At 35.6% G+C, this 15,843-nt stretch overlaps 1 protein-coding gene across 4 annotated transcripts in view; it reads right to left on the reverse strand.

The window, feature by feature from the left end:
- The window catches only part of LOC128015375 (dedicator of cytokinesis protein 9), a 99,702-nt gene that overhangs the window by 9,322 nt on the left and 74,537 nt on the right, over window positions 1-15,843 (reverse strand). For 2 of the 4 annotated variants that reach the window (XM_052599175.1, XM_052599174.1), the window contains exons 31-48: window positions 15,607-15,785; window positions 14,726-14,800; window positions 14,505-14,616; window positions 14,278-14,396; window positions 11,438-11,552; window positions 11,297-11,363; window positions 11,130-11,177; window positions 8,667-8,791; window positions 8,082-8,188; window positions 7,851-7,988; window positions 7,105-7,287; window positions 6,772-6,885; window positions 6,134-6,349; window positions 5,854-5,911; window positions 5,092-5,198; window positions 3,249-3,371; window positions 3,023-3,136; window positions 991-1,137 (exon numbers count right to left, since the gene is read on the reverse strand). In XM_052599175.1, the coding sequence (XP_052455135.1) occupies window positions 991-1,137; window positions 3,023-3,136; window positions 3,249-3,371; window positions 5,092-5,198; window positions 5,854-5,911; window positions 6,134-6,349; window positions 6,772-6,885; window positions 7,105-7,287; window positions 7,851-7,988; window positions 8,082-8,188; window positions 8,667-8,791; window positions 11,130-11,177; window positions 11,297-11,363; window positions 11,438-11,552; window positions 14,278-14,396; window positions 14,505-14,616; window positions 14,726-14,800; window positions 15,607-15,785 (2,147 nt within the window). Of the gene's footprint in view, window positions 1-990; window positions 1,138-3,022; window positions 3,137-3,248; window positions 3,372-5,091; window positions 5,199-5,853; window positions 5,912-6,133; window positions 6,350-6,771; window positions 6,886-7,104; window positions 7,288-7,850; window positions 7,989-8,081; window positions 8,189-8,666; window positions 8,792-11,129; window positions 11,178-11,296; window positions 11,364-11,437; window positions 11,553-14,277; window positions 14,397-14,504; window positions 14,617-14,692; window positions 14,801-15,606; window positions 15,786-15,843 lie in introns of all 4 variants that reach the window. The other 2 variants (XM_052599173.1, XM_052599176.1) reach the window with 1 other exon arrangement.

The raw sequence follows: 15,843 nt of genomic DNA on the forward strand, positions 1-15,843 counted from the left end.
TATGCACTGTAAAACTTATTCTAGGATCAAGTAGATAATCATGATACAGCTTTTCTATTATACTATTTAAGATATACTCCAACAAGCATAGCAGGTGACCTGTATTCATTTTTAGTGCAAATAAACATATACCAATATTTCCTTACATGCTAAAGTGCATAAGTACTTAATATGCTAACATAATCTGATTGGTTGCCGGTTTCATTTACACTGAAATTAAACACTGTTGTCTTGTAATGTCATGATGAGTTTGTTCAATACAAAATTTATGAAGTTGTTTAATTTGTTGTTATTAATATATTCCATATGTTGTATTTCATGCATTTTTTTCTGATGAGTGTTTGCGTGATGAGCATTCGTCACATCACATGGTGCTATTGTCAACAAGCACTTTGCTCTCTATGACATAAGCATTTGTCATAGAAATGTACATAAGATGAGGGATTTTCAAATTTTTAAAGACAACTGACTCTCAAATATGTAATATTTTGCTATAGTTTTTAAGAACTTTTCTGCATGGATGGATACAACACAACTGTACTGAACAACTTGTTGCATTTTTCTTTTTAATTGGGTGATAACAACTTGACAATGTAAGCAATTCAAAGTGTATCCTTCATTTTTAAAGCGATTCTCTCTCTCTCTCTCTCTCTCTCTATATATATATATATATAAAAATACATTCATTCTTTGGCATTCAAATGGCAAAGAATTTTGGGATCCAAACAACATTTGAGCCAACTGACTTCAATTGTATGAGATTTCTAAAAATTTCTCAAAATTAAGAAGTTTTAAAACATCTAGAAGTTGACTAAATGATGACCACTTTTTTATTTTGGGGTAAATCATTTTAAGTCTTATAAACATCTAATTTAAAGTGTACATGTGTGCAAGTGTAATCTGTGCACGTGTGTTCAGATTATACATGATTGTCTGAGCTTTTTACCTAGTCATAGAATACTGATGAAATATGAGTGTGCATTTTCTCACCCTTCCAGAGTCCTGGATCATTTTGACATTCTCTTGGCCAAATTTGTCTGAGTAAAGTTTGAGGAGACGCTGGGAAATCTCTGAGAGTGGAGTGAATTTTGGTTCTTTATAGATATATTCCTTTCCATCCTCATCTTCAAAGAAACCCTGAAATAAACAACATTTCAATCACAAGTTGTGTGAAATATTAATACACTGTTAGTGTTGTTAATGTACAGCCAACAAAATCTGGTTTCAAGTTTCAAGTTTGATATTTAAATTGTCTTAAAAACCTCAAACATATTCAGGATTTCAAAGTAAACTTAACACACCATGGCAGAGCTCAGACTATCAATATCTTGTCTCCTGCAAATCACAGAATTCATGTTTATCTATATTTAATCAGTGATATATTTTATTCTCTGTAGTCCAACATAGACACTTTTGTGACATCAGCACTTAAGCAGCACACAAAGCTTTCACTGTGTTTTTGTTGAAACAGCTCAAACCATAAAATCTCATGGTTTCTGTGAGGTTAATGTGCACAGCGTATAGCGAAAGAGCTCTCTAAGTGTTGGCTAGCTCATTTTTTATGGTCCAAACCCATTCAAAAATGGCTTCCACAGTAAACAAAGAGTCAGAGTGCTGTCTATATCAAAGAAATGACAGGATGTACAGATGAGAGGATTTATGCATTTAAAGATTCATGTAGGATGCTAGCAGCTCATGGAAAAAAGGCTCTTTCTAATCCAAAGGCATTATGCAAGCAGACAAACAAGCAGTTGTTTAGTGAGACTATTATGGTCAAAACAAAACTTGCCTGAGAATGAGTAAGAAAGCACAAACACACACAGACAGCTCACAACAACACTTACCGCAGCCTTAGGAAAGAAAAGAGAGCAGAAAAGATTGATTAACCAAGACCCACAATGCTTTACATATGCTTTAAACAAGACTTTGGCTATCATGCAGAGAATATTATCATGCATACAGGAACGTCTCCTCTCCAGTATTAAAGAGGTCACATCATACATTTTAATTATACAATTGTAATTTTAATGCGTTTTTATTTTCTGTCTAAAACATTCAAAATTAGTTCTTTGGTTACCATTTTTCACCTTCTCTATAACACCTATCTTGAGTTAACACCAAAAGCGAAGCAAATATTTGCACTGCATTACTCGCGGGATGTTTATTGTCACTTAAAACGTTATGTGAAAAACATTATGTGTGCTCTCCTGCATATTCTGAAACAACTGGACATGTCAATAACCTCTTTGCTGATTGGCTGTCTGTCACATGGGTCGTTGTATAAAGACACACAAAGATGAAGATGAAGGCAAATAGGTAATATTTAATAAATCCAATAAATTGCTAAATTTCAACTCGAGCTGTAAATTTGCATAATGCTGTCACATTTGTCTGGACTCTTTGTGATTCCGTCAGTTCATAAAGACAGTTACTGTTCCTAAATGATTCAGCTGTTCAAACGAATCAATTGAATGAATTGAATGAAACAGTAACTGTCTTTATGAACTGATGGAAACACAAAGAGTCCAGACAAATGTGATTGCGACAGCATTATGCAAATTTTCCGCTCTAGTTGAAATTTTGCAACTTGATTGAGAAAAATATTGCGTGTACACGGTAATCGCATTGCCCAGTGCGAATTCTCGTCTATTGGCCTCTTTGCATATGTAATCTGCTTAAGCAAATCATACAATTCACTTTTGGTGTGCACAAAGAAGACTGTTTCAGGGCAAGTTTACTGATAAACAAATAAGCATTCTTCATTATATCATTTTGTGGCGTTTAGATTTTTTTTCTACAGACATCCAATAGTTTTGCAGCTCCATTTCAATAGATGGTCCCATAGGTTTTGAACAATAAAACCAAAGTATGTTTTCATAATACACAAAACCTTTTCTCAGCTTGATACCTCATGATTTTACCTCTTTCAAATAAAATACAGTTATTTTGTTGCTCAATCCTCAGTCAAACTGTCTGTGTTAGCTAGACTAGTTGAAACCACTGCACCGCCTCATTGTCTTACCTGGCCAAAAAATGCCACTCTGAAGAAGGTCCCTAGAAGCCTCTTTCCAGAATGCATCACTTCCATTACTTTAGTGTAAGCCCGATGTAATGTGTCATACAGGTGGGCCAGTTTCTAGACAAAAGCACAAAAATACATTCTTACTGTACAAATGTTGTACATACTGTATTTCTGACAAGTGTAAATGCTGAATTTCCAATGACACATAAAACGTATGTGTGTGCACCTCAAAGTCTCTGCGTTGTTCATAAATTGGAATTATGAGTTTGTAGATATCTGAAATAAGTTCATAACGCTCAGCTTTCCATAAACCATCAGCACAAGCTTCCAACAACTCCATCAGCACCTCCTGCAGATATACATGCATATGTATTTACATAGATTAATGTGCAATACTGCATTTCAACATTAATGCATTAATCCAGGTACAGCAAACTTATCACCACTCTCTCAACAAGCTGTGCTACAGACAAAACTGCTGTTCTAACTGGACAAAGTCCAACAGCAGAGATGATCTATTATCACAAGTGTAAGCACTGAACAACATGTAAATGTTACACAAAGAGTTCATTAAACATGCAAACTGATTACTGGTATTCATTATCTCATTATCTGGACTTCCTTTACTAACACACCCACTGGAAAGGGGCAATTGGTACTGATTAGATAAGAAATCTTAGAACATTTTCTACCATGGATTATTACTGATGTTATAAAAGAGAGTTTTGAATTCATTCCAGTGCTGATGCAGAGTCATTATATAAAAGAGTGGCAGGATTAAGAGGCTGTGATCAATGTTTGTGGCTATATATTAGGGCTGTAAATCTTTGGGTAGACAGCGTTTCGATTCGATTCACGATTTATAGGTTTTTGATTTGATTCAAGAAAGTTTTTTTGCAAATTTAGAATGGTTCAGTTCAATTCAATTCAATTTGATTCGATTTTGTATTCTTTAAGTGCATTCACAGGATTATTTAAATGCTTCCCCTAAATTCTTTAAATGCTTAGTTAGGGGGCAAATTACACAGCAGCCTTTATGGATAGAAAACCATAGGTAAGAGAAAGAAAAGAAGAAACACTTTTGGCCATTGTTGGATGATAGTGTAATGGTGCTTTTGTATGACATGGCATATGTAAATATTTATGCAAGCCAAGATTTAAAAAAATAGCTTTAAAATATTATGTATAGGTTAACATTTTGGGCATAGCCCAAACTAGGGGCGTAGCCATCATTTCAGAAGTGACAGAAATGTTAAATAATTCTATGTATTATTACAATTATTGAATTTGCTATAAGAAAATTAAATAGCTGGACAATAATCAATAATTATTTTCATAATGTCAATTTTATGATTGTTTTATATCATACAAACAATTATTTAAATTTTCCGCACAGAATAAGGTAGAAAATAAAATGTATAGTTTCTGTACTGTAATAAATGATATGTCAATTAGCACTGCATCATTTATAAATGTTATTTATATATTGTGTTTATTGTTTCAGTTCATTCAGATTTTTATTCAGATTAGCTGCAGATATAGTCTGGCACGTCTCAAGTTCTATGAATGCGAGATCACTTCTCTTTCAGGGTGAAAACGTATTCATCTTATTTTCATAAAATAAAATGCTATAGTATTTAACTTTTCCTCTCTATCAGCAAGTGATGACTCTGAAAGAAAATGCCCCTCGATGTCTGTTTGCTAAAGCAACGAACACTACTTTCATGCATCTGATTATCAGATAAATCTTGCGCTCTTATTTTAAGGTTGTCGTAAATGCTGTGGTTTCCTTTGTACATTTGGTTCAACAACATTGTTTTATTTATCATTCAATGGAACTGTGCATAGGTGCATTTCTGCTCCATCTATGCAATAAGTACCAGCTTTCGACTGCTCAGGTAATAGCGTCGGTAAGATGCCGAGAGCCATTGAAAAACTACAAAACAGTAAAACTACTTCACTTTAGCATTACTGGCCACGTCAGGGTTTGTAATCGATGCATCGATAAAACGAGTGAATCGTTACACCTCTACATATATAAATGTGATCAGGAGCGAGCTGGTCTGAACCTCATTGAAGTGAACGTCCTGCATGCCCACATCCTCCATCATGGCTGCCTCCTCATCAATGTTGGGTGTGATCACACAAAATGCTGAGCAGCCCTGCCGGAACATTCCTGCCAAGGAGAAGGAATAGTAAGCAGAACAAGTGAAAGCAGGTTCAATAAACTGCAAAACCGTTTTCTTAAATCAGGCATTTGGACACTGGTATGAAGGGAAACATCACATCTCAAGATCTCCCCTGTAAATAATGTTAACACAGCATAAAATGAATATGTTTTTGTGCATACATGTGTTCATTTTCTTGACCCTGCATTAATATTGCTCTTATCACAAATAGAGATTACCTCCTATAAAAGAAATTCACAAAGAACACCAGATTGCAAAATACAGATGAACCTTGAACCAGATGGCTTTATAAATCTGTCTCTGTCTCTGTGTGTGCGTGCATTCAAGCATGGAAAGAAAATGTTAAATCAACTTTCATCTCAATACAATTTTTTTTATGATTTATTACATTGACCAAACGTATTCATATATGATGAACTGTATCTCATGCATTGTTACTTCTGTATTTAATGCTTGCTTTTACAAGCCATATTTGTTCAAAGTGTAAAGTTATTTACATAAATAGACCACAAACCGTGTTCAATAATGCACATATCCACTCTAGGGGGCATATTTTGCCTATTGATCTAAAGAAAAAGTTCATTTCTGACACCAAACTACATTGCAAACTATATTTACTGTGCCTCCTAGTGGACTCCTCACCTTTCCTCTTCAGGTACTCAGCCACAAGAGCTGCCACATGCACGTAACACATTGCTGCCTATAGAAAAAAAAAGCCCTTGATGAAGTCATTGATGTTATGTTATCCACCATTGTTTTACTATACAAGACAAAATGATGCTGAATAAATAGTTAAACTCAAATACTGAGTAAAAAAAGTTACAAATATGAGTAACAGGATGAGTTTAACATAATTCAGTTAATTAAGTTTTAGTTTTAAGGACCCCTTAATTTATTAGTTAGCATAATATGGCCAGCTTGCCTCAGACAGATCTCCATTCTTCACATGGACTTTGGCCATACTATCCAGCCAGGTTTTGCGCAGCTCAGGGGTGCTGGTGTAGGATTTGGCCAGGCTGTACTGAAGGTCCACCAGCATCTCTGGGTCTTTTTCATGTTCCTTCATCTGCTCAGTGGCCATCAGTACAGTGCGGATCCGCTTGGTCAGGTCCTTCACATCTGAGGGGAAAGCAGTGTGCTAGAAGAACAGGAAGAGAGAGTGCAGGATAGGCCAAAAGTCAATCGTGGTTTGAATATGAAAAACTGGTGATCTACTTGAATTTATATTTTTCAATGTTACTCTGACATCCATACTTAACATTTATGTTTTTAATATATGCTTTCTTAAGGCTAGAATACACTACATGACTTTTGCCCCAGTTTTCTGTGTGGAGCTGATGTTACAGTCATGGGCAGTGTTTTGATTCTGGGCACTCAGGTTTGAACAAAATCATAGAAAATCACCTACCTGTAGGATTTCAGAGGATAAAGTCTGCAAGTGATAATGCTTAGTAAATTGTTCAGAAATTAAAAGTTGTGTAGGGTATTCCAGCATTTACTCAGCAAGCAACCTAAAATATAATAATATGTATTTTGTATATAGTGTATTTCAAATTTTACCTTTACAGTTTTATCACTGTTAGCACAATTATTAATGATGGACAATGACTGCTGGAACCGTGTCCCTCCAATCCCAATGACATCAGCAATCAGCTGACTCACGGCAATCACCACCTGAGAAAAAAATGTTTTTTAGGTAAAAAAGGGCCAGTAAAGATTGCAAAAGGGCTCTCTAGATCAGTGGTTCTCAACCAAGAGGCCTGGGACCCCCTTGGGGGCCTCATCAATCTTCCAAGGGGGTAACAAGATGACTTAATATTATTTAAAAAAATATGTGATGGACACTTCTGGCATTTATTTGACCCCCCTTTCACCCTCTTATCCCTCTCTTGCCTGCAAGTGTGTGCGGACAAAGGACTTCCTGCCATTGTACTCAAAGTTGCTCTTCATGAGGAAATAGAGCAGGTGGGCGGCATCACTGCGTATGGAGCTCAGTTTGGAATTACAGCACTTCAGGATCTCATAGCACAAGCAAGCACACATATCAGCCCGTCCATCAAAAAATGTACAGGGAAACTGAGAAAGACAGAAAAAGACATGGAGAGTTGGATGAACAACACAATTATGTGTTCATCATGTCTACACTTATTTTGGACATTTAATTAACCAATTATTTGATCTCAAAACTAAATTCATTGGCGGGAAGCATAAATTGACTGATATTTTGATGAATATAGCCACCTGCTTCCACAGTATTTTTTTCCTACTGTGGAAGTCAATTGCTACCAGTAACTGTCTGGATACCAAAAATCTTCAAAATATATATATTTTTGTGTTCAACAGAAGAAAGAATCTCATAAAGGGTTGGAACAACTTAAGGGTAAGTAAATGATGGCAGAATTTAAATTTTTGGGTGAACTAAGGCGCTGGTTAGAAAATATATCAGAAGATATTGTACTTTGCTAACTATTTTGTTGTTTGATTCCCAAATAAACCTTTTCTATCTGTAAAATGTCTGATTTCTGTGCATTATTTGTGGTCTCAGTATGTTCCGAATGTCTTTTTATTGAAAAGGGTCTTTTTGAGGATTTTCTCCTGTCATATCCCATGAATCAACAGTGAAGGTGGCTTGAAAATACCTTGAAAATGAAGGTACGCAGGGAGGTGAAGACCTGCTTCAGTGCTGTCTCTGACTGGGGGATCTGAAGGAAACAGAGGTGCACCTGGAAAACCTTCTTCATCAGTGGGTTATGACCCAAATCTGCACACAGCTGAGTCTGTAGATACAAGGTTTAATATGAAAGTGCTCCAAGAAGGAACTGAACTTTGACTTGTACTAATAAAAACACACTTCCACTTGTTGTCTTTACCTTAAAGCCCATAATGAAAACACTGAGTGTGTCCAGCACAGTCAAGCACACCTCCGTTGAGACGTTAGCCTCCAGGAGACACGTGTCAGCATCACCATGGCAATACGCTGGAGGAGAAAGAGGAAAAGAAAGATCATATCATCTAATAACTATAATGAACAGAAGTGAAATAAGCTGCTTTGGCCTCTGAGTATTGCTCTCTCTAGTCGGACTACATCAGTGGTTCTCAAGCCTTGTCCTGGAAGACTTAGAGAATTTCCGAACCAGGATTACAAAACCACCGGACTTACAACACTTAATTCATTCTGGACTGAAGATGTGCCAAAACAGCGCAAAGGATGACACATAGAATATGCATAGCACTATGTTTTTTGGTCCCCTTGAAACCCAAGAAGCTCTTACTAGTTAGTCTAAAAAGATCCCAAGAACAAATTCAGACTGAAACGTACACACACACACACACACACACACTGTAACTTTTTTAATGATTGTCAAAGAACAATAAATTCTTCTAAATGTTAATATTAGAGAGGTTGTGAAGGATGAGGAGTAATCAAGAAATGAATGTGTGTTAACGTGTCTTACTGTGGTTGAAAGTGTGTGCGTTCTCCAGGTGTAAGCGTGTGTGCATGATGCTCCCTCTGTTACGAGAAACAGGAAGAGTCAACGACCTCCTGTCCGGAGCCATAAACCCCACCCCATCCTGGCTTCTGAGGGAAAACATAGCCTTTATTAGAGGTCTGACGAGCTGTCAATCATATACATACAGTATAAAAATGCAAATGTGTAGGTGTCATGTCATAGATCTTATGATGTCTGCTTCTAATGTTATTTTAAACTTCATTCCACCCTCTCTAACGATTGCCTTTTGTTCTTGCTGTATTTTTTCAAAATTTGGGGTTCATAATTTTAAACTGTTTATATTTAAAATATTTTTTCAATGTAATTAATTTAAATGATGGCAAAGCTAAACTATCAGCAGCCATTACTCCAGTCCTCAGTGTCACATAATACTGTATTTACTAAATCTTCAGAAATCTGATTCGGAGCTTAAGTAACATTTCTTTTTTATTATCAAAACAGTTAAAAACAGTTGTGCTGCTTAATATTTTTGAATGGTAGTGTACCCTTAGAACTTCTTTGAACATGAAATGAGTAACTTGATTTATCATGATATGACCCCTTTAAAACACTTGCATTCAATATGGATGACTTCTGCTCTATTTCTGACACTGTATTTGTCCTTACATCATATTATATAAATGATAAGCCACAATGTTGCACCTGTATTATAGCTCATAAACCAATAAGATGGTTTATAGAAGGTGTTAATACAGTGCATTAGATGTTGGCATCCATTAGTCATGTGACTGGATATCCACTGGACAAAGAGCAGGATATGTGCACACTGGGGTGAGCATATTATTGTGTTTTATATGTTGAATGGACACTTACAGGTGATAAATATCTTTCTGGGATACCACAACACCTTCTGCTCTTAGACTATTGAGAAAGCATGAATGTGAAAATGTCTCAGCACACATACACACAGAGCAGTGAGTTAGTTGAATGAATTAGCATGCTGTTAGTGAAGGCCACTCAAAAGCACACAGCAGCTCTTACCCTGCTCAGAGGTGCCAGGATGCTACTGTATCACTGACTAACTGAACCCTCGCCAGCATTTCAGCCAATAAAACATATACACAATTAAAGGAGTAGCGTCATTCAACACAGTGTAGGATTTGATCCTGTGTATGCATGTATGTGTGAGTGCATGTTAAGGCAAAAGAGAGACAGTAGATATGAGATAGCAGTGGTGATCTTGAGCTTGTGTGTGTATTTCTGGTTTAACAGATAAGAACTGGTCAAATAATTTGTAATAAAATAAGAACTAGTGCTATCAACTGATTAAAACCATGCAAGTGAATTCATCACTCATGACATCCAGATAATAATTTTTTTAAATAAATGAACTGATAATTAATAAAATGGAATCACATTTATCAATACATTGTACTGATCATTATTAATTACCAGCAAATGAGTATAATTCAAATTCATTTGGCTAAACTGTAGTGGCAGACAAAGAAATACTTAAATAGACACTGGAAAAAAGTGACTTTACAAGTAAATATATTGTTTGTCTTTTTTCCATGTCACTAATCTTAAGTCTAGCACTGGCCTGAATTAATGAATTCTTAACATTTTAAAGTACCTTATTTGCATGATTGTATTTACATGTAATATTTCAAAGCACCACAAAACAAGCAATAACAAGAAAATATACAACAAAACAATAAATAACAATAAAACATTATTTAAAAAAATAATAAAAAGTATTAAGTATTAAAATAAGGCATCAGTGAATAAATATATATATAGCTAGTATAATTTAAATTAATAATAATATTATGTACTATTTATAAATAAATAACTTTTCAAAGTTGATGCAGCAGATTGACTGTCCAGGTAGGATAATTTTTATTTTATGTTTTGGCATAAATATCCTGTTGAAAAAAACAATTTTTACTTAAAGGGATAGTTCACCCAAAATTGAAAATTGTCTTCATTGACTCACCCTCGTGTCGTTCCAAACCTGTATGAGTTGCTTTCTTATGTTGAACATAAGAGAAGATATTTTGAAGATTGCTGGTATTCAAACAGTTGGTCACTGCCATTGACTTTCATAGTGTGTTTTTTTCCCTGTCAGCAATCTTCAAAATATCTTCTTTTATGTTCAACATAAGAAAGCAACTCATACAGGTTTGGAACGACATGAGGGTGAGTCAATGATTACAGAATTTTCATTTTTGGGTAAACTATCCCTTTAATAGCCTTAATGTTCCCTGATTTTCCACAAGATTAAATTGAAAGTCCTAATTAGGATAATTATTGTTTTCTTATGTTTTTGCATAAATATCCTGTTTAACATAAATATGATTAATTTATGGTCCTATATTTCCCACAAAAATATATAAGTACAATTTAGCAACAAAAATTCTTAGATTTCTAAGAATTCTTAGACTATTAGGAGCTAAATATTTTTACCTGGCAATGAATCTCTTCCCCATATACCTGAACTGATGCAGACACACTCTGTGCATGAGAGAGAGAGAGAGAGAGAGAGAGAGAGAGAAACAAGTGCTCAGTATTAAGTTATAGGACCTCAGTACTCTGATGCTCTGATGTGATTAGTACCAGTCTAGATGACTTACTCTACTAAAGTGAAAAAGTCCATCAGCTCAGAGGTTGTGGCTTTGTTCCAGTATGTAAATAAGGCATCTGGAAAAATAATCAAAGGTGAGCAAATTCATGAATAAAAGGCACATTGACCTTGAAAATTAGTCGTGTCTTACCTTCAGACATGCTCTTTAAAACATGGAGGAAACACATGAGCAGGTTTTTGATTTCTTCTCTGTCCAGTTTATCACAGCGCAGCATAGAGCTACCCAGAGCGGAGGCTGATTGGGTCTATCGTACACACAAACACACACACATAAAGTATATAATGGAAGACACATCAAAATATCACATCATAGCACACTGTGAGGCCATCAGAAGCTTCACTGCCCATCCCTAAATGACTTTAAATGAGCAGAAAACACCTCACCACATGCACAAAGCTGGAGAAATACAATATGAGAAAGACATGCAGCACCCACACGATGTCTAAAGCACACACACTCCCCAGATGGGGACACTCTAGGGTTGCTCTACTTGTATGGTGTCAGTTATTCTGTTAGTGTCGTTTTCGTCAAGGGTGGGGCTGGAAAGCAGTGAGAAATCCATCGTGACACGTTTGGATGCCCGGCTGAGAGGGGCAGAGTCCTCTGGTTCAAGGGGGAGGGGCAACACGGTGAGGGTGTGTCTACGTGTAAACCTCTCTTTCGGCTAAGAGGTCAGAGGTCAAGATTAAGAGGGGAGAATAACAGGTAGGAATGTTTTAGGGAAACTTATTAGCAACAGCTACATGTCATACGGCGGTTTCACATTGCAAGCAAGAGCGGTGCGTGAGCAGTACATATTTTTTCCGCCTGCATGTTAATCGATGTGTGCATTCACACCGGCAGCAGAAGCAGCATGTGAACGTCAAGCAGGAGCGTCGTGTAAGCAGCAGTAAAGAGGGCATTTCGGCACCGAGTCTAATTTTGCAGCGCTGCTGACACTCAATTAAAGTGACAGCACAACATAAACATGATTTCACACAAAATTTGCTAAAAATGCACAGATTAAGCATGTGTAGTCCGTTTTAACATGAATTGGAGTATGTCAGGAAAGAGAATTAAGAATAAAAAATATGTATAGAAGATTTGGGGCTTGCCATTTTAACTTGTTTTTAATTTTTTTACATTTTACATTGACAGCTTCTGTAAATATTGTATTCTGTATACATGTTCACTTACGATCGACTTTTATTTATTTTCAGTTCTAGACACAATAAATGCACCTGAGACATACTGACATATTCAACATTCGGCTTAATAAAAATATAAACGCTCAATGTGTTCACCTCGGTTAGAATTTTTATGAACAAATAATGACTTAAACATAATATTCTCACTTAACAATTAGCTTAAATAGAATGAATAATTATATTGCTTCAGGTCTTCATTTACAAAAACGGACAAGGCACAAATGACAAAAAAAAGGACACAAGACAAACACAGACACAAAACAATCGGATAAATCATATTGACAACTTCTAAGAAAAATATTAAGATTTAAATTAAGATTGGCTAGAAACGCATATACTACATAAATACATGTTGACATTCTTAGCCTAACGATTAAATCCAACGAATAATTCACATTTCTCACGATCAGTTACAAAAACAGAGCTTAATCACAAGTAATTTACATAAAGAATATTGACAGCTTCTATAAGAAATGGACATGGAGATTATGGATACACACTGAGCTATAACTTGGTTAATAACGCACATCTGGGTAAGTGCTTATTAGTAAGAGTATGTATTGTAAAAAATAAAATAAAAAATGTTTAAACAGCACATTATATATTGGAGTAGGCAATGACTGCAATGACACAGCCACTGCTGTGACGCTGTAGTTATGCTCACGCGCTGCTCTAGCACCGCTCACGCTTGTAGTGTGAAACAGGTGTTACTGTAAATACAGCTGAATAACAGAGGCTCAGTTAAGGCAGTGATGGTACCATTTGTGTCCTTATTATAACTCAATATATTTAACTTTTTTAGTAAGTAATACAAAAAAGTTGAAGCATTAACCCAGGAACCTTTTAAAGATTACATTTACCAGTTTGTATGTATTTATTCCTTATAGATACATAAACATTTGAATGTGTTATATTAATCTAAATGTAAACCTACATTTTGCTTTTGCTAAACCAAAAGTTTAAATGTTTCTCTTACATCAAGTTTAATATTTCATTAGAAATGAAAAAAAAAAATGATTTTGATAATAAAAGCCCATTATTATGACATTAAACCTTCTATCCTGTATCCCTGAAGCATTTGTCAACAGATGCTGACAATCTAACAGCACTGGCATAAAACATGGAAAAAATAATTTAAAAAAAGTCAGTACGTGTCACATTATACTGTGTAATATATATTAAAAAGCAAAACTTAGTGATACTACAATAACTTATATATTCTAGTGATAAAAGATATGAATAATAAAGCACAGAAATTCAAAACCTCCAAAACACTGATCGGCATAATGTATGGGTTATTTTCAGTTAAGGTTACTTAAGAAAAAGAACTATTAATATTTTGGGGATTATCAATTTACAGTAATAAATTAGTTGAATAATTGACCACTGAAAACACAAATGTCTGTTATTTCTTTCTGAGATGTAAAAAAAAAAAAAAATTGGGGCAATATTGCCTAGAAATGACGGAGGGAGTGGGAAATGCAGCAAAATAGATGTTTCATGACCTCACATGTTCATGTAATGTATTAGACATGTGGAAAAGTGAATACATCACAGCTCCAGTTAAAGGCCCCTTGAGCACAAGTGGAGGAGGAAGGAACTCCCCCTGAACATTTAATACCTCCATTCAACATTCATTTTAAAAGAAAAATTCAATTCAAATGTAACTGTTTAAAGTGCTTTTCACAATACAAATTGTGAAAGCTGGACATTGTATTTAAACAAGGCATATAAGAGATTATTTTGGACCTGATGGACACCATCACTGTTATTCTACTTCACCTTATCGAGAGAGCTGGTCTTCTCAGGGATGCTGTTTCCCGAGTCTGTGCTGACCAGAGAGCCTCGAGAGTCAGCGTGGTGCACAGAGCCAATGTTAGGCGTAGAGGTGTGAGGAGAGGCTACACACAGAATAAACTTCATTCATATCATGAAATCATTCACAGAAACATCTCCTGATATTCTCACTAATGCTAGAAGGTGAAAGGCCTGAGTTGCTCATCACTCACCAGTTCCTGAGATGACCCCAAATACATCTTTATGAAGGCTGTTGTCAAGGTTACCAACAGGCTTTTGGGTTGTTACTATAGAGATGCTGGCAAGATGTTCATCTCGCCCATTCTGAAGAGAAATGTTGGGAATAATAGACAGTAACAAGTTGTGAATAATAGACTGATGAGAAAGAGAAAAAGTACACGAGATAGGTGTTAAAATTAGACGTGTGTCTCACATTTAATCTGTGAACGTTCTCCTGCAGCAACCCAAACAAGGGCAGATAGAGTGTCGCCAACCTGGCCTGCTGACTCTGTGCACACATCCACAGATATTTACCCGTTACAATTAAAGTCGGTTTAAGGCACGTTAATTCACCTTATGGCAATTTTGAATTAGTTTTTGAATAGGCAACTGGCATACAAGTACAGCTCATATTAATTACTGTATCACAGTTTCCCCAATGATATTAAGCAGAACAACCATTTTCAACATTGATAATAATACATGTTTCATGAGCATCAGATCAGCATTTTAAAGAGTTATTTGTTCATGTGACACTGAAGACTGAAGAATTGACTGCTGAAAATTCACCTTTGGCATCACAGGAATAAATTACATTTTAGAATGTATAAAAATAGAAAACAGTTATTTTAAATTCCAATAATATACATAGAATATAAATAAATGCAGCCTTGGTGATCATAAGAGATTTCATTCCAATACATAAAAAAACGTTTGATTGATAAGATATGGTTCAATCAGAAGTAAAATAAGCCTTTAAAGCTCCAATCTTGTTTAAAACTGCATTTCTCGGGCTAATTGTGCATGTACATTCTAAAGTAAAACATTTGAAACAGCCAGTGCCTCTATTAAAATGATTATTGGCTCATTTAACTGAATGGCAGAGCTTCCACACTGCTTGTTATGGTTTCATGTTTCCACCTACTGTACTATAGATCACTTAAATCCACACTGTACTGTACTAAATATCACTTTAATACATACTTACTTATTTAGCCACAGTAAGTGGCTAAGGTAGTTACAAAATTAAGAAAACCCTTAGTGCATACCCCCTTAATTTTAAAACAGTTATTTTTGTTGCAACTGGGCACTGACCTTTGAGGCATAGCGATCATCAAAAGTGTGTTTGATCATCAGACTCTTGAGAACCTGAATGGCGATCTGATGGACTTCCCCAAACTCCTGAAGAGCCCCACACACCTCCCTCAATAACAAACCCACTAGAAAGTGGTTCCTGCAGAAATCATCAGTCAGTGAATAGTCCAACTGTAGATCTATGAGGACACAGAGAAAAGAAAGAAAGAGAAAGACATCACACCACAAACACTGAAT

The sequence above is a fragment of the Carassius gibelio genome, chromosome A6 (genome assembly GCF_023724105.1).
Source record: "Carassius gibelio isolate Cgi1373 ecotype wild population from Czech Republic chromosome A6, carGib1.2-hapl.c, whole genome shotgun sequence".
In the NCBI taxonomy this organism is placed as follows: Eukaryota; Metazoa; Chordata; class Actinopteri; order Cypriniformes; family Cyprinidae; genus Carassius; species Carassius gibelio.